Source organism: Vipera berus, assembly GCF_964194415.1.
Source record: "Vipera berus genome assembly, chromosome: 4".
Classification (NCBI taxonomy): domain Eukaryota; kingdom Metazoa; phylum Chordata; class Lepidosauria; order Squamata; family Viperidae; genus Vipera; species Vipera berus.
In genome coordinates this window covers 23329835-23355885 of record NC_138206.1, presented here as the reverse complement: position 1 = coordinate 23355885, position 26051 = coordinate 23329835, and the positions used below count along the sequence as shown (strand labels likewise).

Genomic DNA, 26051 nt, shown 5'->3' with positions numbered 1-26051 from the left:
ATTTTTTTTAATAAATAAGGCGGTGAACATGCCTAATATTCCTTCCTCTTCCTATTTTCCCCACAACAATCACTTTGTGAAGTGGGTTGGGCTGAGAGAGAATGACTGGCCCAAAGTCACCCAGCCTGCTTTCATGCCTATGGAAGGACTAGAACTCACCATCTCCCAGTTTCTAGTCTGGTGCCTTAAACAGTAAACCAAACTGGCTGAGAGGAGTGATGAGGTCTTTTCTATTTCAGGAAAGGGTTTTTCTTAACCTGCAAATATCACATTTGCAACACTTCTGTGGTAGTCAGATGAGAAGCACACCCAGGAATACTTGCTCATTCTTTAGGTTACATTACCACAAAATCACCCAGAAAACAAGATTTTGGTTGAAAACGTCTTGAGCAATTAATGCAAAAAGAAAATTGGTGGACATTTCTACTTCAATCATATTATTGTTTTAAATTCAGCTTCTATTTTGCAGTGACCGGTTGGTTGGTTGGTTGGTTGGTTGGTTAGTTACTTAGTTACTTAGTTAGTTATGAATGCTTTCATATATTTATTTAAAACACATATATAGGCACCAAACATACAAACATAACCTGCCAGTTTTCTGTCAGGAAAGGCATTCCATAAGGTAGGGCCAACTATGGAGAAGCAGACATCCTCAGGGAGAAAATCCTGCAAATAACCTGATCCCATGCCATTTAGGCCTTTAGGTGCACCTTGAATTGCACCTAACAAAAACTAGAAGCCAGTGCAGCTCACACAGCAGCAGTGTAATTGAGGTAAAACTATACAACTTAGAGTAGTTGCATTTCTTGCCCTGATTACTTAAAAAGATCAAGATCCTACTGGAATAGACACTTTTGTCTGTCTGCATAATTCACAAAAGTTGCCCCACCCCTTTAGTTTTGCATTGAAACATGAGTCCTTATTATCTCTTTGTAAAAGAGTAAAAAGTAAAGAACATATGTTTTGAATTCTCTTTGAATATACTAGATTTTATATGTTGCCAATTATGGCCCTGTTTGCAATAAACCTCTGTAATGCACCAGGAAGAAGAACTTTGTTACCTGATCTTCTCCTTGTCCAACTGAAAAGCAATGATCATTGAAACCAGTGCTTTTTTTGTAAAAGAAAAAGGTGCCGGAACTCACACATGTCATACAACCCGTCTTGCCTACCCTACAAGGTTCCATCCAAAAAAGGTGCCGGAACTCCGTTCTGAGCGTTCTATGAGAAAAAAAGCCCTGATTGAAACATATGGCTGGTTATTCCTCCCTGGTGCTATGCCCATTCTTATAAATTTTCAACAACAAAGAAAAAAAAACAGTGGTTAGTGCTTCACAAGAGCATCAATAGAATTCTTTATTGGCCAAATGTGATTGGAAAACAAAAGTAATTTGTCTCCTGAGAGCATAAGCTCTCTGTGTACAGACAAGCAACAAGTGATAAATCATGATCATCATAATAAAATACAATAATCATAAATCATAAGACACAACACTCAGTAATAGTCATAAATAAGCAATCAGCCCAAATCATAATAGGATATTAAATAAAAAGCAATCAACATAAATCATAAGATACAAACAACAAAGTGATAGTCATACGAAGCTAAGGAAATAGGTAATAGGAAAGGTTAGGATAATAATAATAATACATTGATCAAGTGATCAATGAAAGCTCAAAGCCCTTTAATTTTGCAGCCACACTCTTCTCTGGAAGACTGACAGGTTTTATTGCTAATTTATTATTTTATGATGTTTTAAAAATAACGCCCACTTGTTGCTGGGTTTTTGTAGAAAGCAATCAATTCTTGAGGTGTTTGTGTGTGTGTTTGTGTGTGTGTGTGTGTGTGTGTGTACATATATGTACTCTGCAAAGAAGAAAAATGTATTTCTGTATGTGCTTCTTTATCTACTATGAAACCTGTGCATTTTATTTAAGTATGTGTATAGATGTAGATAACTTCCACATGTATATTTTCAGGAATGGGGCAGGAGTGGACTTCCGGTGGCTCCGCGGCGACGGAGACAGCCTTCCCGGGCTGCCCGCGGCTCAGCTGTTGTTTTTTCGCCCGAAACAGCGCCGATCAGCTGTTCGGGCGAAATTGAAGCCCCCTCCTCGGGAGAAGAGGAGGGGGTGAGGCCCCAGGTAGGGGTAGAGTTCTCCGGGGCCGCCTGAGCTTGGAGCTTGGGCGGCTGAAGGATTGAACTCCCCCGAAGCCTGGGTTGCTCCCAGCTGGCTGGCGTCTCTGCTCCGGACTTCTTGGAGCAGAGCCAGGCGTCTGCGACCACCCCTGCCTGAAGAAAGGACTATGGATTAAAGGAGCAGGCAGAGCGGTACAAGAGGAAAAGGTGAAGAGGATTATTTTATTATACTCTCGAGCTTGATGGACTTTTTAAACTTTTAGTGAAAGTGCGTCATAATTGAAAAGTAAAAGATGGCGGCTAAACCTCCCCCTAAAACTCTACGGAGTGGTGGATCTCCTCCGGTGCAACATTCATCATTACAGGCGTTGCATCCTCCTGATGTACTGACAGCGAAGGACTTACGAGATGCTTTGGATAAACTTTTGGACTCAATTAATCAATCAATGGCTGATAAATTTGCACAGATGGAGGAGAAATTGGAGAAACTGGAGGAGAGAATGGAAGAGAGGATGGAACAGAAGCTCAGCGTGATGAAGGTAGACATTTTGTCTTCAGTGCATAAAGTGGCGGAATGTGTGGAAAATTTAGATGAAAAACTGGATGATTTGACTGAAAAGAATGAAATATTAGAAGTTAAAGTACGGGAGAATGAAAATTTAAGAGACAAAATGGAAAGGGAGTTAAGCCTTGCCCAATATTACCAGATGCAGTTTGCTGTCAGAATCAGAGGTTTAAAAGAGAACATTAAGGAAGATTTAAAGCAGCTGGTTTCTGAGGCTTTTGAAGTATTGAATCAGCCAGCATCGGAAATAAGAGCAGCTATGGATAAAGTGTTCCGTGTAAACTCATGGATTGCCAGGCAGAGAAAGTTGCCTAGAGATGTGGTGGTTTACTTTACAAAAAGAGAAATCAGAGATGAGGTTATACAAGCTGCTTATGATGCTAAAGTTGTGATTGTTGATCAAGAAGTCTTGGTTTTAAAAGAGATCCCTCCAAAGATTTTGAGGAAAAGGAAGGACTTTACATTTCTTGTGCAAGAGCTCAAGCAACGAGATATAAGGTTCAGATGGGAGATTCCAGACGGGCTGATGGTGATGTATGAAGGCAAAAGGTACCGGTTGATTACGGTGAAACAAGCGCGTGACTTCTACAATACTGTTTTGAAAGCAACCCCATTAACACTTCTGGAAGCTGCAAAGGGACCTGGAGAAGGAGAAGGAGAACATCAAGAGGATGAAACAGAGGAAAATGGTGCTGGAGGAGATCAAGCTACAACCTCTTTGGATGATCCTAGAGAGCAAAGGGTAACGCGTGCTGCTTTAAAAAGAGCAAAGAAAATAAAAGAACAAGACCAACAAAAGTCTTTAGAATCTTCACAACGTACACATAGCCAAGCAGTGGGAGGAGCACGGCCTAAAGAAGTTAGTCCTATCAAAGCAGTGCTTCGAGAGCTTTGGGAGGATATGCATGGCAACTAAATTTTTGACTTGGAACGTTAATGGACTAAATTCACCACAGAAGAGAAAGAAGGTTTTTCAATATTTAAAACAATTTAAGATAGATGTCATATGTTTGCAAGAAACGCATATTAGGGCTATGGACCAAAAGCTTTTATTGAACTCAAGACTGGGTACGCACTTTGTTGCCTCTGCAATGAATAAGAAAAATGGAGTGGTTGTTTATATTAAAAGTGCCATAACAGCGGATTTAATTGAAGCAGATAAGCAGGGAAGATACGTACTGATAGACTTGTTGCTAGAGGGCAAAAAGACGCTTCTAGTTGGACTGTATGCCCCTAATCAACAACAACAACAGGCTGATTTTTTTATTTTACTTCATGCAAAGCTTACCCAGTTGGATTATAAATCTTTTATTTTTATGGGGGATTGGAATGGTGTTATGGATGTACAGATGGATAAGGCTGGGGCTTTTAAGCGTATTCCAAGTCATGCGAGACTGCCTAAATCTTTTTTTGAAATGAAGGATGACTTGGAACTACGAGATATCTGGCGCGAGAGATACCTGCAGGAAAAGGATTATACTTTTTATTCTGATAGACATCAATCTTTTTCGAGGATTGATTTTATTTTGGTGACTAATGACTTTTTTTTGAGGACTAAAAAGGTGAAGATTTGTGCAAGAACTATCTCTGATCATAGTCCAGTGTGGTTAGAGATTGATAAGGAGAAAAGAGATAGGCGCTCGTGGCGCGTAAATGAGAATTTGTTTAGAAATCAGAGAAATGTGGAAGAATGCAAACAGCGGATGAAGGATTTTTTTGAAATTAATATGAACAAAGGTACTTCTATGGATATGGTGTGGGATGCTAGCAAGGCGTACATGAGAGGGGTGTTGATATACATGAACAATAAACATAGACGTGCTGTGGAAGCTAAGAGGAAAGAACTGGAGAATGAAATAAAGGAAAAAGAAAAGGCTTTGATTTTGAACTCAGAGGATGTGAAGGCTAAGGAGGCTATTAAATTGTTAAGAGGACAATTTGATAAATTAATGGCTGACCAAGTGGCAACCAATCTGCGGTTTGCCAGGCATAACACCTTTTGTAACGCTAACAAACCAGGTAGATGGTTAGCTTATAGATTGAGGAAAAAACAAAGGGCTTCTAATATAGACAAGATTGAGCATAAAGGAAGGGTTGTGTTTCAACAGGACCTTATCAAGGACGCTTTTGTGGATTTTTATTCTAAATTATATGCTAAGGAGAAAATTAATGAAAAAGACATTGATATATATTTGGAAAATGCTAGCATCCCGGTTCTTACGCAAGTACAAAAAGAAGGGATTAATCAATTGATCACAGAAGAAGAAATTTTTACAGCAATTAAGGAATTGAAGGTGGATAAGGCACCAGGTACGGATGGCTTGACTGCGGCCTATTATAAAAATTTACAATTAGAAATGATAAAACCGTTAAAGGAACTGTTCCAGACAATCCAGAGGGGGGGAAAGGTGCCACCGTCTTGGAGAACAGCTTTTATCTCTTTGATTCCGAAGGAAGACCAAGATGCTACTCAAGTTAAAAATTATAGACCGATATCGCTTTTAAATACAGACTACAAGATATTTGCTAAGGTTTTGGCTAATAGACTGATGAGGGTTCTGCAACAGGTGATTCATGGGGATCAAACAGGGTTTATTAGTGGTAGGCAAATGAAAAATAATGTGAGGCATATAGTTGATGTGTTAGAGTTTTTGGAAAGGAACAACCAGATTGCTGCGGTGCTAATTTTTTTTAGATGCTGAAAAAGCTTTTGATCAATTGAACTGGAAATTTTTGTTGAAAGTTTTAGATAAAATGGATTTTGGGGAAAAATTTTTACAACCAATTAGGGCATTATATCAAAAACAAACTGCCCGAATTATAGTTAATAATAGCTTGACAGAAGTATGTAATATTGAGAAGGGCACAAGGCAAGGGTGTCCGTTATCGCCCTTGTTATTTGTGTTAACATTAGAGATATTATTGGTTAAAATTCGGAATTCGAAAAAAATTAAGGGGATTCAAATTGGAGATCAGGACTACAGATTGAGAGCATTCGCAGACGATCTGGTTGTTACAGTGACCCAGCCAGAGAACTCTGTTGTGGACCTGATGGAGATAATAACACAATATGGGAAGGTTTCTGGATTTAAGGTTAATGTACAAAAAACAAAAATTTTGGCCAAAAACATGACAACACCGCAAAAGGCCCTTTTAGAAGGATTAACTGGATTTGAGATTGTTAAAAGGGTTAAATATTTGGGGGTGATTTTGTCGCCCTCTAATACAAAGCTATATAAAAATAATTATGAAAAATTATGGGGGAAAATTCAAAGAGAATTGGAGAGTTGGAAAAAATTGCAATTGTCTTTGTTGGGACGGATTGCAGCAGTAAAAATGAATGTCCTGCCTAAATTTTTATTTTTATTTCAAATGATACCGATTCTTAAGAAAGATTCTAATCTGGAGGAATGGCAGCGAGGTATCAATAAATTTGTGTGGGCAGGGAAAAAACCACGAGTTAAACTTAAGATTATGCAGGATACTCGTGAGAGAGGTGGCCTTAAATTGCCAAATTTTAAATTATATTATGAAGCTGCTGCATTAGTAGGAATAAGTGACTGGATTAATTTGACGCAAGGGAGGTTATTAAATCTAGAGGGCCACGATTTGTTGTTTGGCTGGCATGCATATTTGTTGTATGATAAGAAGGTAGACAACGTGTTTAGGGTGCATATTTTAAGACAGGCATTGCTGAGAGTTTGGAAGAAATACAGACATAAGTTAAGTTGCAAGATACCATTGTGGGCAATTCCAAAACACGCAATAGAAAATATACATGCTGGCTTCAAACATGATCTGACTACGTACAAGGAGATTCTCAGTTTGGAAAGAAACGTTTGGTGTTTGAAATCATATAGCCTCTTGCGAGAAGAGAAGGTTGTTCAAAACTGGTTTCAATATACTCAGTTACGGACCAGGTGGAAAGAAGACCAGAAAAATGGATTTACAATGACTGATGAAAATTTGATAAAGCAAATTAGGAATCAGGGACCAGCACATATCAAACGGATATATCTTGCATTGATAGAGATTGACTCAGAAACAGAGCTTGTTAAGGATTGTATGATAAAATGGGCCCAAAATATCCAGGAAGTCATCACAATGGACACGTGGGAAAAGATTTGGGTGAGGAACGTAAAATTTACACAAGCTCAAAATTTAAGAGAGAATTTTTACAAAATGTTTTATAGATGGCATTTAGATCCTAAAAAGCTTGCAAGTATGTATCCGAATTACCAGCCTAAATGTTGGAGGTGCGGTGATGAAGACGCAACATATTTTCACATATGGTGGACTTGTAAAAAGGTTAAGGCTTTTTGGATAAAAGTCTGGTGGAACATGCAGAAGATTTTTAAACAGAGGTTAAAGTTTTGTCCGCAATTCTTTTTGTTGGGAATAATTACAGATGCTACAGTTGTGGACACCAAGTTGATGTTGAATTTAATTACGGCGGCAAGACTTTTGATAGGCCAATATTGGAAGAAAGAGGAATTGCCGACCATAGAGGAGTGGACTTTAAAGGTTTCCGACCTGGCAGAGATGGCGAAGATTTCGGCCTATTTGAAAGATCATTCGCAAGAACGCTATATTATGGAATGGAGAAAATGGATTGATTTTATCCAGAACAAGTATAGGGTTAAGAAGTTTTATGTAGCATTTGAATAAGTCTTCTTTCGTTTTTTTTTCTCTTTTCTTATCTTAGTTTCTTTTTATACATATTTAATATTATTATTATTTGTTTTATCCTATATAAGCTAGAGAGTGATGGATTTTAGAGTTTATAATTGTTAGTATATGATTGTTTATGATTGCTTTTTATACATATACCTTGTATTTAGCTCTGGGAAGTGGGGGGGGGAGGGGGGGAAGGGCTTAGGGGGGAGGGGGGGAGGTAGGGAGGGGGGAGGAGGGAGGGGGAAGGGGGGACTCTTAAAGGAAAATTGTATTTTTAAAACTTTTCAATAAAAAAAAAAGGAATGGGGCAGGAGTTAACAGCTATTTCCCAGCAATTGTTGAAAGAGTCCTGTTGCAAAATGAAGTCAATATAGTCCCTAGCATTCCTCATCTGTACACTTGGAATCTTCTCCCACATTCTATTTCAATACTGTGACTAAATATAGTTTCCATGGTATCAGCCAGCATCAATTTCCCTCTCTTCACCCGATTTCACTTTATTTCACATTTTACTTTAAAGAGCTCTCAAAACCCCAGAAGTTTGCATATTATTCTGTAATATTTCTTTTTTGGAACACTTTTTGGATTAGTATAGATTTTTGAAATTTTCATGTGGATATCACAAGTAGATAATTTATTATAGTGCTCCACTCCAAAAGACTCTGGATGACTGAGAGCATCCAATATACAATTAAAAACAATTAAAAACATAACCCAAAGCATAATAGCTCAGATAAAAACAGCCATAATATCAAGGAAGGAAGGGGTAGAGTAGAGTAGAGTAGAGTAGAGTAGAGTAGAGTAGAGTAGAGTAGAATAGAATAGAATAGAATAGAATAGAATAGAATAGAATAGAATAGAATAGAATAGAATAGAATAGAATAGAATAGAATAGAATAGAATAGAAGCTGGACAGGACTTTGGAGGTCTTCTAGTCCAGCCCCTGCTCAAGCAGGAGAACCTATACCATTTCATACAAGTGATTGTCCAGTCTCTTGTTAAAATTCTCCAATGATGGAGCTCCCACAATTTCTGAAGGCAAGGTGTTCCAATGGTTAACTGTCCTCACTGTCAGGAAGTTTCTCCTTAATTCCAGGTTGCCTCTCTCTTTGGTCAGTTTCCAACCATTGTTTCTTGTCCTACCCTCTGGTGCTTTGGAGAAGAGTTTGATGCCCTCTTCTTTACGGCAGCCCTTCAAATACTGAAACACTGCTATCATGTCTCCCCTATTTCTTCTTTTCATTAGACTAGCCAGACCCAAGTCCTGCAGCTGTTCTTCATATGTTTTAGTCTCCAGGCCTTTGATCATTTTAGTTGCTCTTCTCTGAACTTTTTCCAAAGGAAGGGAGGGAGGGAGGGAGGGAGGGAGGGAGGGAAAGAGAGAGAGAGAGAGAGAGAGAGAGAGAGAGAGAGAGAGAAGAAAGAAAGAAAGAAAGAAAGAAAGAAAGAAAGAAAGAAAGAAAGAAAGAAAGAAAGAAAGAAAGAAAAAGAAAATGGCTTAAGAACCAACAGACTTCCAGAACTTTAAGCATGGGCACCATATTTATCTCTGGGAAGATGCTATTCCAGAAGGCAGGGTTTGCAACAGACCACAAGATGACAGTGTTTAATAGACCTGGGGCACAGGAGGACCCAAAGTTGTAAATCAGTCTCAAAGGGGGAAACGAAACCCCATCCAACACCACCGATGAAATGCTCCTCACTCTGGAGGTCAAACAATCACAGACACAATCTTGACAAAATTGACCCAAAGTCTGTTCCTCCTCATCCATACTTGAATTGCCTCTAGACATTGGCTTAGTACATTGGCAGATTCATTTGCATAGCCTGGAATTGATATAGAGTTGGGTATAATCCACATATTAATGGTACCAAACCCCCAACTGATAGATGATCTCACCAACAATTGTAGAGGTTAAATAGGAAGGGGGAGAATATTGAACACTGAGGTACCCCACATATGAGGACGATCTCGCATCTCCTGTCAATGCGGACTGGAAATGATTACTAAGGAAGCGAGCCACTGCATCACTTTTCCCATATACACACATGCCTAATCCTCATAGCTGATCCAGAAGGATACTGTAGCTGACAGTTATTGAAAACCATGGAAAGATCAAGGAGCACAAGAAAGAATGCACCACCCCACAGCTCCAACAAAGATGAGTGACAAGTTCAATCCCTGCTGTCTCTATAGCAATAGCACTTAGATGTATATACCGCTTCATAGTGCTTTACAGCACTCTCTAAGCAGTTTACAAAGTCAGCATATTGCCCCCATCTGGGTCCTCATTTTACCGATCTCAGAAGGATGGAAGGCTGAGTCAATCTTGAGCAGGTCAGGATCAAACTCCTGGACCTCTACCCTGATTTGAGACCCAGATGAAATAGGTTAGAGAATCTTACTTGTTGTTCATACCAGCTGCTATAAATACAAAGAACCAGGTTCTTTACAGTTCTATGGTACTGTGATTTTTGGGGAGAGCTATTTAAATATAATATTTTATTTTAAATTTCAAGAACTTTTCTTATTATATCCATGGTTGAATTTTATATTGCTAGACTCCCTGAAATGTTTCTGTTATGTAGCGGGTTCTTTGCGCAGGAAAGGAGACGAGGCAAGTGAGTTCAACAAAGCTCATGTTATATTGCTTGCAGGATCTGAACTGAGAATTGGGCTGCAACTAGCAGCAATTCATAGCCTAGCCCCTAGATGGCAGCCAATAGGTTTAAAGCAACCATTGCCACCTGAGGACAGCCAATAGCAGCACTGGAGACCTGGAGTCTGGGTAGCTGGAGAGCCATTAGCTGCTCCAGCTAACCACGGGGTATTACAATTGAGCCCAATACATAACACTTTCACTACAAGTACACAGTTGCTTACATTTTCCTCTGAAGTGACTATTATCTGCCATCTCAATTGTACATATTCTGAAGGTGATTTAAAGATTATTACACTAAAGAATAGGCTAAAGTAGGAAAGAAGGCAATTACCGTAATTTGAAAGCAGTTATTCTGAAATTTTAAATATAAAAATATAATCATTCACTGAAAGAACAGAATATATTTGTATTCAGGAAGGATTATTTTAAAATGTTTAAATCTAAAGAAAAAGGTAGATAAAAAGGTTCAAAAAATGATTCATTCAGCCTCTGTAGCCAAGTAAATGGTCAGAGAATACTTTTCAAACAACAGAATATAATAATAGAGATTTGCTTGCTTTAATGTCAAGGATATAGCAATGTATATTTCTAGCCAGCTTCTAATTAGCCAAGCTCAGCTGAAGGAAAAGTTTGTTTGTTTTATGAACTTGTCTTTACAGGTATAATGGTGTTGTGATTCAGGGTCAGCCTGTGGGTTCAGCAGTTGGGTCGGACGACTCAGAGGAGAAGGAGGGGGGTGTTGAAGAGCTTGCTGATGATGGCCTTGAGGCTCCGCAGAGCCCTCAGCCAGGCCCCTCCCACCTGGTCACGACGGAGACCCAGCTGTGTGAGCCTGACAGCATGGAAGAAGATGACCCACAGCTGGCCCTGTTCAAGGACGCCTGACGCAGGAGGCAGTCAATCAGGAGTAAACAGAGGAAGGCAATGGGGCACCTCGGAAGGAGGCAGAGAGAAGCCACGCCCTGAATTGCATAAAAGGGGAATGTTTGGGAGGGCTGGTTTGCTGAAGGCAACCACTTGAATAGTTCCTGTTTCATAGCTCCTGTTTCATGGTTGGTGTCTGTTTTATGTTAATAAATTTGGCAGGCTTCATTCCAGCCTCTTGCCGTTTGTAAAGGGGTTGTCCCTGCTTTTTCTGCAGGGCCGGTAGCAGGCTGGTACAGAACAAATGGAAAGATGATAAAGTCCTTTTATTTTAGATGGAGTGTAGGAGAGATTATTCTTCTCCTCCTGTCCTTTCTGTTCTTAAGTATCTGGCTTTAACAAACATCAATTTTAATGGGGCTGCAAATGGAGCACTGGTAAGTGCACATAGTGTATTGAATGCTTCCCACAAGTTCTCATAGGTCAGTGGGTGGAAGGAATCTTTATTTTTCTCCTAATCATTTTGCTCATAGGTGGTTTGTGCAACAATAATACAAATAATAAACCAGCTATTAAAGTACCTATTGGAGAGGCTTGAAATAAGCTTAATTAATGGAAATCTGGAAAGATTTTTTCCCTTTTTATTCCTTCTCATGTTATTTTTTTTTCCTCATGAGGCACTAAAAAAAACTACAGGTAGTCCTCGACTTACAGCTACAATTGAAGCCAAAAATTCTGTTGTTAAGCGAGACATATGTTAAGTGAGTTTTGTCCCGCTTTACAACTTTTCTTGCCACGGTTGTTAAGTGAATCACTGCAGTTAATAAGTTAGTAACCTGGTTGTGAAGTGAATCTGGCTTCCCCATTGAACTTTGCTTATCAGAAGGTCGCAAAGGTGATCACATGACCCTGGGACACCACAACGGTCATAAATTTGAACCAGTTGCCAACCATCTGAATTTTGGTCACAAGATCATGGGGATGCTACAAAGGTTGTACCTATGAAGAACAGTCATAAGTCACATTTTTCAGTGCCATTGTAACTTTGAACAGTCCCTAAATGGACTGTTGTAAATTGAGGACTACCTGTATTTTATTGACTATGTACACTTAAGGTACACATCTCTTGCCCTTGATCTTTCCCAGCAAAAACTGGCTATACATATACCCTAAAGGTAAAGGTAAAGGTTCCCCCACACATGCGTGCTAGTCGTTTCCAACTCTAGGGGCCGGTTCTCATCTCCGTTTCAAAGCCAAAGAGCCAGCGCTTGTCTGAGGACATTTCCGTGGTCATGTGGCCGGCATGACTAGATGCCAAAGGTGCACGGAACGCTGTTACCTTCCCACCGTAGTGGTCCCTATTTTTCTACTTGCATTTTTACGTGCTTTCGAACTGCTAGGTTGGCAGAAGCTGGGACGAGTAACAGGCGCTCACTATGCTACGTGGCACTCGGGATTCGACCCGCCAAACTGCCGACCTTCTGATTGACAAGCTCAGCGTCCTAACCCACTGAGCCACCGCGTCCCTCTACATATACCCAAAATCCATATAAAACAAATTAAATTAGTCTATATTTCTGTTTTTTTTTCTACATTTGAAATGTCGGAAATAACTGGGATACCAATCTCTTTCTTCAAGAAAGTACACTAAAAGCCTCTATTAATAGAGTGTTTCTGTTCCCAGTTCCAGAAACTTGTGCTAATTGGTTGACAGCCTAAAATCTGTTTCCTGCTCAGTTTTATTTCAAGGCTACCTTTAAAAAATGTAGTGTAAACATTATCTTTGGCTTCCTGGATTAAGAACTCCTTGGAGATTCAAGTATTTTAAAGCACATTCATCTGTGTGAAATTTAGACTGACTAGATTGTGTGTATGTGTGTGTGGGGGGGGTACGTACCCACACCCACATATTATTTCCAAGAAACGAAGAGGCCGTGCTTTTGCTATTGGAGCCTAGTATTTTGCCTAGTAAATATGGGAAATTGGGACAAAAAAATTGTCAGGACCACACCTTTGGGTTGTTGTTCTTTTAATTTATTCCATGAATTTATATATCTTCCAATCACAAGAAGGAATCCAAAACCAAAACATCTTTTAATTTCCCAATAAAATCCAAAAGTTAGAAGTAACTCTTTTCCCTACTAATATATTAAATTTGCTCATTTACTTTATTAACAGGCCATCCGCTTCCTAAACAACTCTTGATGTTTAGGCTTACAAATAAAAAACATACCATATTAAAAGATGTTCAGTCCACCACAATTACTTTTTTGTCAACACCTTTGAGAATGACGTTTTTTATAGTTTCTTGAACAACATCAGGCAGAGAGCAATAATGTGCTGGAACTGGCATGTACTGACTCGCAAGAGCTGAAATTGATTGCTGGTTGAGAGCACAGCTAGGCTCTTGTAGCTGGCATTCTGGGGAACTCTAGGAGTTGAAGATCACAAACCTTAAAGATGCCAAAATTGAAAAATACTGCTTTAACACTCTGCTGAACATCATTGATCAAGCTTTCTGGACCATCAGTAGCCTGTAACAGATTTCTATTGGAGTAGTATTGAATTATATTTCATTATTAGCATTTTATAGGGACGCAGTGGCTCAGTGGGTTAGGACGCTGAGCTTGTCGACCAGAAGCTCAGCAGTTTGGTGGGTTGAATCCCGAGTGCCGCGTAACAGAGTGAGCGCCTGTTACTCGTCCCAGCTTCTGCCAACCTAGCAGTTCGAAAGCACGTAAAAATGCAAATAGAAAAATAGGGACCACTACGGTGGGAAGGTAACAGCGTTCCGTGCGCCTTTGGCGTCTAGTCATGCCGGCCACATGACCACGGAAACGTCCTCGGACAAGCGCTGGCTCTTCAGCTTTGAAACGGAGATGAGCACCGGCCCCTAGAGTTGGAAACAACTAGCATGCATGTGCGGGGGAACCTTTACCTTTATTAGCATTTTAGCCATATTTCCCTGCTTCTTTAAATATGCAAGTAGAAAGAAATTATCTCACATAGAATTGGTACCCAGCTTTCCAGTCATACTCTTTTGGAAGCAATAGAAGCAACCCTATCAGCTATCAGACTATACTCTCAGTTGTCCGGGAAGAAAAACAAGTTAGTCTTTCCAGGGTCAGAAATGGGCTATAAGGTGTGAATTATCCACCTTGACTTACATAAGGTATCCAGCTAACACAAGAACAGTACCAGTTCCTGGTAATTTTTCGACATCAGAAAAATATTATTTGACTAGAACAGTGTTTCCTAATCTTGCCAACATTAAAATCTGTAGACTTCAACTCTCAGAATTCGCCAGCCAGCATTGAAGTCCACACATCCTCAACCTTGGCAAGAGTTTAGTAAAGGGAATAAATGAAGCATGTCTTCGCAGACTCATCAGCCATACTTCTTTCCTAAATCATTTTCTACTATCTTAAAAAAAACACAAGTCTGATCTGCCTGCTAAGTTATATTTTTCATTGGGGAACAGCCAAAGCAGCTACTCCCAGATCTGAGTTGAACTAGGACACACAAAAAGTATGATTATTTACAGTAAAGGATGACAGTAAGGTGTCGTGAGTGTGGAGGTGTTACCTCACGCTCTTTTATTATTGCAGAGAGAATACACCTGTTTCATTCCCTCATCCATCTTCAGAAATAAGAACTCCATTTCAGTGACAGGAAGAAAGGCAGGAGAACACTTTTTCTGTCAAGGGCTTCATACAACACAACCTGCTGTTAAGGCTTTGATTACACACCACTCAATTCCTCCCCGTGTTTATTCTTCTCAGAATTGCTTCTAAATACCTCACAGATGCTTCAAACAAGGTTAGAAAGGACAATCAACTCTATGCATACAAATGATAATGAAGTTTCAATTTCCTTTTTTTATGAAAATTAATTTAGCTTTTCTGAATAAAAGGGTGCCTCCCACCCCCATCACCATCCCTGTGACCTTTCCCCCCATTATTTCTGTGTTCTAATTTACCTTCTTAACTACTATACACCACAGCTTTTACGAAAAGTACTAGAACTTGGGGAATGGCAGTGTCCCCTCTCATCCCCCAGTAAAAAATCTGCACTCCTCTGCTGTCTTTCTATTCTTTACACCAGGGGTCCCCAACCCCTGGTCCGTGGACCAGCACCAGGCCATGGCTTGCCAGAAACTGGTGAATCCCCATCCAGGGGATGCATGCAACACATGAAACCACTCCCCCTCCGGTCCATGGAAAAACCTATCTCCACTGAACTGGTCCTTGGTGCCCAATAGGCTGGGGGCCGCAGCCCAAAACAAACCAGGTCTGGCTTCCTTCACTCTTTATATTTCTGCAGAGGGAAAGAATTTGAACAGATGTCACTTGGCAGGCTAGGTTTCGTTACCCATGTTTGTTCCCTTCACTATGTTGCAACAAGCAGGATTTTTGTTGCAAGGAGAGCTTAAGTACATGCAAAGGATCTGTTGTAATAGCAAGGCAGTTTTTCTTGTCTCTGAATGAAGCCTGACACTGGCAGTATCTGTTGCCAACTAACGTATTCATTCTACAGTCTCCATCTTGAAGCAGATTATAACACTGCAGACTTCATGGTTTGAAACACCTAACCTACCATTTTTGCCTCTTCATATTTTTCTTCTGAGACATCTTGATGATAAATTCTGAAGAATTACACACTCTTATCAAACATTTTTGGGGTCTAACAAAAGCTGGATTTCCACCTTTTTTTTCCTATGGACCAGCAAACTTGTCTTTGACTTTTTTTAAGGATATGGACCCAATCCTAATGTAAGACCTAGTCATGGAGGTCAAATGGATGCTGGGCACTTTATCTGCTCAGGCAAATATTTGGTATGATGGGGCCGGGGGAAGGGAGTTTTAAACAGTGGCATCATTTCCTTCTATTCAGTATTAGTTTGTCCTTTTCTGAAGCCTATGAATGGAAGCCTCTGAGTCAGCCCTCTCTTTAAGCAAATGAATTGCTTCATAACTTTAACTTGCCTCTTTGTAGGTGTGTGAAGGCTTTATTTTTACATAAGACACAGAAATTAACAGGTCTTTTTTTTTTCCTGCAGCATATCCTAAATTAGTAAACGTTTTCATCTCTTGACATTTGATTGGCAACCAGCTATTAAAGCCTTGAGCACTGCTGATGAAAGGATGAGAAGGCCAAGCAATGCGTTCTCCTTATTTCATTCTGTGTAAAATGCATTATGTTAGAAAATAATCACAATGCTAAAATCTTATTGTATATTCAAGGAATGTATGGATTTGTATATTTACAACATTATATACTGGGAGTCTACCTCTGTGAAGATCTTACCTGGAAAGTCAGTACAACCCAGGTGGCCAGAAAGGCCCAACAGAGACTCCACTTCCTCAGGGTCTTGCGGAAGAACAGGGTAGAACAACAACTAATGACCTTGTTTTACCGGTCTAGTATAGAAAGCGTCCTCTCGCACTGTATTTTGGTTTGGTATGCTGGCCTGACAGTTGCAGATAGGAAGATATTACAGAGGGTGGTAAGCACAGCACAAAACATTGTGGGCTGTCCCCTGACACCACTGAATGACATCGCCAGGGCTCGCTGCCTTGGAAGAGTGAGGAAAATTCTCAGGGACGACTCACACCCTGGTCGATACCTCTTTACTCTCCTACCATCGGGTAGAAGATACAGAAGTATAGCCAGCCGTACCAACAGGCTGAAGAACAGCATCTATCCATGGACTGTCAGGCTCCTGAACGGGAAATAACTCTATGTATGATTGACTTGCCAGGCCGGTGAGTTGTGCAATTAGCTCACATGGTGTAACAAGATGGTGGGTTTGTTGTCACTCTGAGTTGTGGGGGGGGCACGAAGGGAGGCTCAGCCAATCTCAATGTACACATGTTGTGCTTTGATAATAAAGGTTCATTCCATTCATTCCATGATTCCCAATGATTAAAAACAGTAAAACAGTTGATTGGTAAGAGCTGTTAAAAACAGCAAATTAAATAACACCTAATGGTGCTCATTCCTGATATTGTCAATTAACTCTCAAATATTTCCCAGAACAGTCTTGTTTTTACAGCCTTTCCAGGACAGGGGTGCCAAAGGGAAAGGACAACAGCAGGGAAAAAAACCTGCCTCCAGAGCCTCCCTGAAATTGTGTGGTAAGATTTTAAGCTTTGCTTTCTGAATTATCCATATGGAGCAGGCTAGTTCTACTTGAAGGAGGTAGTCTTGAAGATAGTTGGGAATCACACTATGAAGAATTCTAGAGATTAAAATCAGCACTTGGATCTGTAAATTACAAACTTACTGGAAAAGTTGGTCCGATGAAATCCCTAACCAGTAAGAGAGAATATCAATGCATTTCCAAATTATGTTTAAAAGCAGCCCTATATAAATACATTGCAATAGACCAGCTTTAAGAAACATGACAGGAATAACTGTTTGTTAGTTCTCTGAACTATCATTCAATTGAATGAATCATCTAACAATAAAGAAAACCCAAGAATTAGGCTGGGAATTTAATAATGCTATTTGACTACTTCTATCTACAATTATATACTATTGTTAAATATCATGACTCCTATAAAAATGTTAATTACATATATCTCAATTCTCTTAAGATTTTGTAGCTTAGTGACAATGCAACTAGATCTATATTTAATCTTGGACATTTATATACTATTGAAAATCTAATTGTCATGACCTGCAAAACGATGTATCACAGGGCAACAAATTTTAAATCATTATGAATGTGATAACTTATGGAATGTGTCCACAATCTGGGATCCATGGCTCCCAAGGGAATGAAATTTGAGAAAGTGGTGGCTGTTTCAGTGCTACTGACCGTTGCTATGCTGCTCGGCTGCTGTTGCAATTATGTGATTTTCATTTTCAACATTCTGTGACAGTTTCTCAGCCAGTTCAGCAATCCCTCACTTCCTTTCCCCCACCAAGCAGCAATTACTTACCTGTCTGCTGGAAGGGAAGAGGAAGTAACCCTGTGCACCTTCCCAGAACGTGTAAACTCCCAGATGTGCTTCCAGACCTGTGCCTTCCCTGATCTATGCCCCCGGCCTGAGTGCCTTCCTGACCCATGCACCTTTTGAGTACCCCTACGCACCTTCCCTGATCCATGCCATCCCCCGAGCACTCTCCCTGATCCATGCAGGACCCAAATGGCTTTCCTGATCTGTGCCGTACATCTTGAACACCACACACACTCCCAAATCCTTATTCCTCCCATGCACCTTCTCTAACCCATGCTCTACCTCTTATACATCCACATCCATCTTAACTGGCCCTCCTGCATGCCTTCCCTGACCTGCATGGCACTTCAAATCACACCAGGCCCCACCATACCTCTCGCATACCCTTGTTACCCTCATGCATTCTTCTTGGTCCACATTGCCCCAAGGAAGGAAGGAAAGATTTCTACTAATCCCTGCCAACTTCCCACAAGAAACTCAGCAAGAAGCTGGAAGTCACTCCCGATGCTTTTTTTGCCCACCTAGTGTCATTCTGTTTCTGTTTAGATAAGGAAATATCTCTGAAACAATGACCCAACAGGGCATGGATTGTCTAGTGTCAAAGAAACACTAGAGTCTGTCAGGTGCAAGTAACCTGGAACAGAAGTTGAATTCAAAGAACTAAACGTTTATTATATGCAACTTACACACAAGAATCTGATCTACTAATGATCAAACCAAGTTGGCACTAGATAAGGGTTAACAGAATTCATAGGGAACTGGACTTGGGTCTCTTGTGGAAGCGTAACAACTCCAAACTAATGATGCATTTGACCCCACCCTCAGGCTCAGCCTGTTCATCTACACAGAATCATTCCTATCTGATACTTTGAACAGATACTGCTTTTTAGTATATCCAATGTAGGCAACCTATGGCACTCCAGATGTCGTTGAATTAAAGTTCTCATCATTAGCATCCAAATATATTAGACTATAATTTCCATAATTCCAGACAGCAATAATTGGCCTTGTCTCCTAAGGATTCTAAGAATATAATTGAGCAGCATATGGAGCCAGTTTGTCTGTATTGAGACTTTCTAGATGTCTTCTAGGCCAGTTGTATTAGATTAAATCCTATCATCCCAGGGAGCAAGTTGTCTAGGAAAGATGGGTCTTCCAACACATCTGGAAATTATAGATACTAGCTGCAAGAGCAGGTGTTGAAAATGTGGAGCTAGAAAGATTACTAACTGATTCATAAGATTTATAAGAGCCTTGGTGGAGCAGTGGGCTAATGCCTCCTTAAGTAACACCAGCTGCCTGCAATTAGTGCAGGTTCGAGTCCCACCAGGCTCAAGGTTGACTCAGCCTTCCATCCTTCCAAGGTAGGTAAAATGAGGACCCAGATTGTTGGGGGCAATTAAGCTGACTTTGTAATAATGCCGCTTGGGGTGTGTGTGAAAGCCCTAATAAGCAGGCATATACATAGAATGAAGGCTACTGCTAAGCTTGTAAGCCGCCCTGAGTCTTTGGAGAAGGGCGGGATATAAATGGAATTAAAATAAATAAAATAAAATAAAATTCAGTATCCACACAGAATTCTAAGACACGGTTGGAAGAAGAAAGCACTGACTGGATAACAGTTAGTGATAGTCTATAGCATTGTGGTTTAGAAACAACAATGGCTAGGCAAAATGGGTATTTCAACACACTGAGGCAAAACAAAATCATTCTCAATATTTTTCACAGGGCATACTCAGCTATAATAATGACCTCATTAAACCATGGTTAAAAAGAAACATCAGACAGTTATGGTAAGATTAGATTTAAGGATAAAGTCTTATCAAAGGCTATCTATGGAACCTGATGGATAAACATAGATGTTTTAAAGCAAAATAAAATAGTACAACTTTCTCCTGAATTTGATAAGGTGTTTCAGATTTCAGGTGAAACCCACCCGCAATTATGGGAGTAATATTCAGTATACTGTACAGATCTACTGCAAAATCCTACTGATTCCTGGAATTTACTCTTGGATAATATATTTACATCTAGAAATTTTGCAGTCTTCAGTCCTCTGACTTTGTTTGGATGTTAGTTCCGTTTTCATGGGGTACATAAAAAATTAAAAAGTAATCTTTTTAACCTTCCCTTCAGGGGAGCCTGACCTATTGTACAAATGATAAAATTGCCCTATAAATGAAGCCAACAGACATCATACAGCTCATTGAATAATCTGTAAAATATGCATCATAGGTCAGTGACTAAGAATTTAATCCCTATGCATTTCATCTTGGAAGTCCATCAGCCTTAGCCTCAAGTGAGTGCACATATGAATTGGAGTCTTAATCTAGAATCTAAAATCATTACAGTACTCGGGCACACTCAATTCCAGACTTTTTCCCCTTTTAGAACAAATGTTAGAAGCTGGAAGACACTTCAAGATGTCATTTAGTCAAACCTACAAGAGAAGAATTACTACTATAGCATCCCATCTCCTGATGAACAAAATGGTGGGGTGGGGGGGAAGCAGGAATGAATTATTTTTGAAAAATTATTTTCAAAAATTTGAGTTTAACATTGGGGGATGGTTGTTGGACAATACAAGCCCAATTCTGATGCTCTTAAATAGCAAAGGTTTCCGGAAGCATTTCAATTTTATAATTTCATGTTATATTGTAATATTATAGTCATTATCAGATGGAAGTGATTTGCCAGTCCCTTTTTTCAGGAAGTCTTTTTCAGCTCCCCAGAGTCATACGCAGCCCGAGGTTATCTTGGTTATTTTCTGTCCAACTACGATGCAAATAGAATTTTGGTTAAGCTTTTTCGCAATTGCCCAAAGTCAGCTGGAGATTAAAATCAGACGCCCTTTTACAGCATTTTGCAAAACAAGACATGTTGCCATTTCTTTCTACATAGGGAGGAACCAGCTTGAAGTATAATCAGTCAAAATAAACAAGTTATAAATGTATCTTATAGAGAGATGATTTAATCCTGTTGGCTATTCAGTGAAACTAAAGTACCACAGCCTACATTTTGGCATTATCAGAATTTGACATGAATTATAAACGTAGCAGTTAAAGCACTGTAGAAAGAGGCAGATCCGAATTCTAGTCACCATCAACCATGGAAACACTCTGAGCTTGGTTGTTTTCTTGCAGACGTTTCATTACCCAACTAGGGAATATCATCAGTGCTAGTTCACTAGGTAACTGTGATGTTATCTAGATGGGTAATGACATGCTTGCAAGAAAGCAAGCAAGCTCCGAGAGCACCAAGGACCCCTCATTTCAACCCTGAGCTACAAATATTCTCCTTTAGTGGAAACTCTATGAGTTGACCTATTGGTTATTATTGGAAGTTGGGGTATAAATCTGGTAAATAAATAGTTCCCTTCCCTTATTTAAACAGTAAATCTCCATGGAACAGAAATAAAGCTTTAATTCAATCATTTTTATTTCATTTTGTTCCAATAGTTAAGAGAGGAAGAAAAATTCATATGAAAGTAATTCCAAGAAAGTTGTATATTTTTACCTAGATACATACCAACAGCATCAATACAAAAATAAATTCTTTTTATAAAGGTGTAGTCAATAAAACAGTTTTGAGCAAAGGCCATTTCAAATCTATTTCACTTTGGATGAAAGAGCCTGTTTGAAACGTCTCTTGAGGTCTTGCACATTTGGTGATTTGGGACGTGGGATGATGGATGACCTTCTTTTGTCCCGGCTGCCATAATTGTGCTGTTTACTAACTTCTTTACAAAGATATTGAAAGACATCACATACACCTTGGTAGTTATCACTCGTTGAAACTTCTAGAAACACAACACCCAGTTCATTGGCCAACTGTAGGCCATCATTTGCTGCAACCTGTCGGGAATGCATCAAATCCCCTTTGTTCCCTACAATGATGGCTGGGATTTTTGAGTCAGGGCGAATCTTCTGGATGTGTAGAAAAAGTGGCCGAATGAACTGGTAGCTATGAAGGTCGGTAACTGAATAGACTAAGAGAAAGCCATCTGCCCACTTGAGACAACCAGAAACCGAATCCAGCATCTGCGGCAAGTCTTCTTGGTTCTGAAAAGGAGGAATGGTTATTTGCATACATTTATAAAGAACAGAAAGGGTTTCAATTGCAACCATAGTTTCAGTAAATAACCTCATCTCACAGTTGAACTATTCAGTGTTCAACCTTGATCATCATAATACAATGCAGTTGGATGACTGGAGGCCACAGCCTTGAAGCATCAAAAGAAACAATGCTCTTGTGAATGCTCACACTTAATCCCAAATGGATCTTTAAAAGGTCAAATGCATTTCTTTTATCACAGATGCTCCCAGCACTACCCAGAACAACAAATAACCATAACTCCTATTAATGCTGTAACAAAAATGCAAGTATTTCTTATACTGAGCCTAGGAGCTCCATACATATTAAGCCACACATTTTAAATAACCCAAGAGATGGTAAAATATTCCAGGGATTGCAGTCCTAGGAAAATCGAACTGGGGCACTTTGATTATTTGAGATTTCTTTCTAATATATCTAGATTGTGTGTCTGCCAATTGCATCCTAATTTGATTAGAAATCCAAATTTATGGGATACTTCAGATTAAAAATTCTGAGAACTGGTAAAACTATTGGGAGTGACAACAATATTTTATTCCCTGGTTGTTTGTTAAAGCAGTAAGAACTCTAGTTTTACAGGTAGTCCTCTACTTACAATTCATCACTTAGCAACAGTTCAAAGTTACAACAGATACACACACCCCCAAAAGCTACTTCATCCAAGTTACAATATCCAGTGCCCCCCACCCGTGGTCACATGACAGAATTTTGAGCACATGGCAATCAGCCCACATTTGCAGTGCCCCATGATCACCTATCCACAATTTATCATCTTTTTTCTGGAAACTAGTGTTTATCTTTGGTTTCCACAAGAAAAGACCCCATAGTAAATGTGGGTTTGCTTAATGACTGCAGCATTCATTTAACAACCAATGTGTTCAGTTAATGACCACTGCAAAAAAGATAATAAAATCAGGTCTGGTCATCTGATGACCAGCTTTACTAAGTGTCAGGACTTACTACTGTAATTGCCTGGCTATATTACAGCCGTAAGTTGGAGACTCTTTAACGATGAAACACTGCTTTAAGCAGCAAGCAATATTGAATAAATGAAGCAAGATGATTACATAATAAAAGCCTAATCGACTTTTCCTATATTTGTCTCCCTCTTCATAAAAGTAATTTGAGGCCATGAGCAAATAAAAATAAAATGAATAAATATGCAGATACTATGCCATATAAAGCCCACTGTGTTTCTGCAACCACAGAGAAGCAAATCCCATTTGGCCACTAGAACCAACATATTTTAAGATTATTTTTGTACCTCCATGCATCCTGGTGTGTCTTGGATCTGCAGAAAAATTTGATCACCTTCTATATGAACAAGTCTTGAATACAGATTCCCTGGAAAAAATAAACACGAAAGTGAACGACAAACTTGCACAAAGTGGAACAACCTGCCTCCAGAAGTGGTGAATGCTCCAACACTGGAAGCTTTTAAGAAGAGACCGAACAACCATTTGTCTGAAATGATATAGGGTTTCCTGCCCGAGCAGAGGGTTGGACTAGAAGACCTCAAAAGTCCCTTCCAACTCTATTATTGTTAGTGCTATTGTTACTTATATTGGTAGTAGGAAATAACCCCGAGTAACAGGACAGCTGCTAGTCTCTTCATGTTGGCCCACGACACCCCAGAGGTGGTGACCCCAGAAACCCAATACTGATTGAGGCCCTAAAACCTATCTAAGAATATGACTGCCAACAATTGTATTGGTTTAATTGCTCCCCATTTTCAGTTGTGGAACATTTGAAACCTGGTGTAAACTTTAGAAATTAATTAAACATGTGGCCAAGATTTCCTAGATTCCACCCAAGTCTTGGGGGAGGGAAGGAAAAATCCTACCCTCACTTATTTCAGATCGTGTCCTGCCTGCTGCAGCTCTTGTTCAACCCCCAAACATTAAGTGCAGCCCCAGCCACCATAAACGTGCCTCCCGATTTATGCAGAAAAATCAGTATGGTGTAATGCAAGACTATGCTTCAAAATGGGATTCTGGAGCTTTAGTTAGTTAGTAAATAGTTCTCAGAGCCTTGTTTCTTCTTCCTTTCTAGGAGGGCTAGGTTGGAAAATGCTTGCACTCCCAAGTTTTCTAGAGGTCCCTAAAGGAAGGGGGCAAAGCAGATTATTTATGGCATGGATGCCATCCTCACTCAATTGGCTGGTGGGAAGGGAGAATTCTTAAGAAGAAAACTCACCAGTGTTGGGTTCATAGTCTCCAATAAATCTTTTGGTGAGGAACCGTACAATCATGGCTGAAAAGAAAAAGAACCTTTTGTTGGTTAAATGAAAGCAACTAGCAGTGAAAGACTAATCCAGCCACTACTTAACCATTTCTAGAAAGCAGCATGGCTTCCCAGGAGATGACCCAGAGGAAGGTGACTTGGGCTATGAAGAGCTTTGATGCCTGTGGAAGCGTGGAGGAATTTTCTGTTTAACCCAAGAGAAATTTGTGTTCCGCTTGAAGCGGGACTCTTTAACCCACACCCAACCCGTTCATAGCTCCCATTTGCCCATCCCAAAGCCCTTCCATACTGCTGGATTTTTATTCAGTGGCCGATGGGCGTTGCATTCCTGCATATCTGGACGGCACTGCGATGGGAACGGCAGACAGAACTTCACCCGTCAGGATGATTTTCTCCAACATTCCCACCTTTTCCCGGCTTCCATGCTTCCCACAGAGCATCGGTTCTTTTTATTATTTCTGGACCATCATTTTGCATCATCTCTCCTCTGCCCCGCGTGCCCTGATCTCAATCCCGGCGCGGGCTCCTTCCCTTCGCACCCCCACCCCCACCCCCATCGCCAAGCAGCCACGCCTCGCTTCCTGGCAACTTACCGCTCTTCCCCACGCCCCCTGTCCCGAGCACCGCCAATTTCATATCCTTGACGAGAAAATCGGAGGGGCATTCTCGGATGGGCGCTAAAAGATAATTTTGGGACATGATCGACGAGAACCGCATGGGAAAGGCGAGCCCTCCAGCCCCACCGAGAAAAAAGAGGGGATCGGCGGCGGCGGCGGCAGGGGCGTTTGCCCCCAGTGCATTCAGAGCGCGCAGGCGAGGAACCGGCGCACCGTCCGAGCGAAGCGCCGCAGCCGCTGCCGGGGAGCCGCAGATCGCGCGGCGCTTTTAAAGTCAGCCCAAGTGCGGCAAAAAGCGCCACCTCCACCCCCGCCCCTCTTTGGGAAGGCCCGGCGCTGCGTACGCACGAGCTCTACGCACGCCCCGGTTCCGAGCACCAGCGGCCGTAAACAATAGAAATAGCTGGGCATGGTCAAGAGGCAGCGGGCGGGCGGGCTGACTGACTGACGGGGGCAGCGACAGTCGCCTGCACAAGGATTTCACCGCTGCATCGTAAAAGCCGGGTTTTATTTGACGGTATTTGGGCTGGTTTCCGGTGGAGAGGGTGAGTGGGCTCTCGGCTGGCTACCCCCATTCCGAAAGCCGCGAATTCATTTCCTCTCGTCCCTTTGCCACGATTGTGAAATAATAATAATAATAATAATAATAAAATAATAATAATAATAATAATAATAATAATAATAATAATAATAATAATAATAATAATAATAATAATAATAATAATAATAATAATAATAATAATTTTATTTGTATACCGCCCTTCTCCCGAAGGACTCAGGGCGGTGAACAGGGCAAACATATAAAAGTACAAGAATACAAAAATTAAAAGAGATTAAACAGGGTGCCCAAAAGCTTACAACAGTAAGTTAAAATACGGGATCGCGTCCTCGCCCCGTTTAGGTTCTCCCGGAGAGTCAGCATCTCTACCCGGTTCGCATGAATGAATGAATGAAGCTTCGGGTGTGAAATCGACCCGTTTGGTTAACGCATTCTGTTGCTTAACTGCGGAGGCATCACTGGAACGGTGGTTTCGGCCATCGATTCCATTCGATTTTTATTTTTTTTAAAGGAGAGAAGGTAAAGCTTACTTTAGGACGACTCTTCTGTGTTTTACAAGAGGAGTGTCCTTTGCCAGGGGCAGAGATGTGTCACACAGGTAATCTTCAAAACGTTTCATTTCCATCTTTTCCCCAATTTCCCT

General features: G+C 40.4%; 1 protein-coding gene across 1 annotated transcript; it reads right to left on the bottom strand.

The window, feature by feature from the left end:
• Window positions 1-21289: 21289 nt before the first annotated feature.
• Window positions 21290-24949, bottom strand: RASL11A (RAS like family 11 member A; the record flags this gene model as incomplete). Its single annotated transcript, XM_081326297.1, has 4 exons — window positions 21290-21936; window positions 23253-23332; window positions 24185-24241; window positions 24826-24949. The coding sequence occupies 4 exons, from the start codon at window positions 24947-24949 to the stop codon at window positions 21484-21486; spliced, it is 714 nt and encodes a 237-aa protein (XP_081182423.1). The 3' UTR covers window positions 21290-21483.
• Between the last annotated feature and the right edge of the window lie 1102 nt (window positions 24950-26051).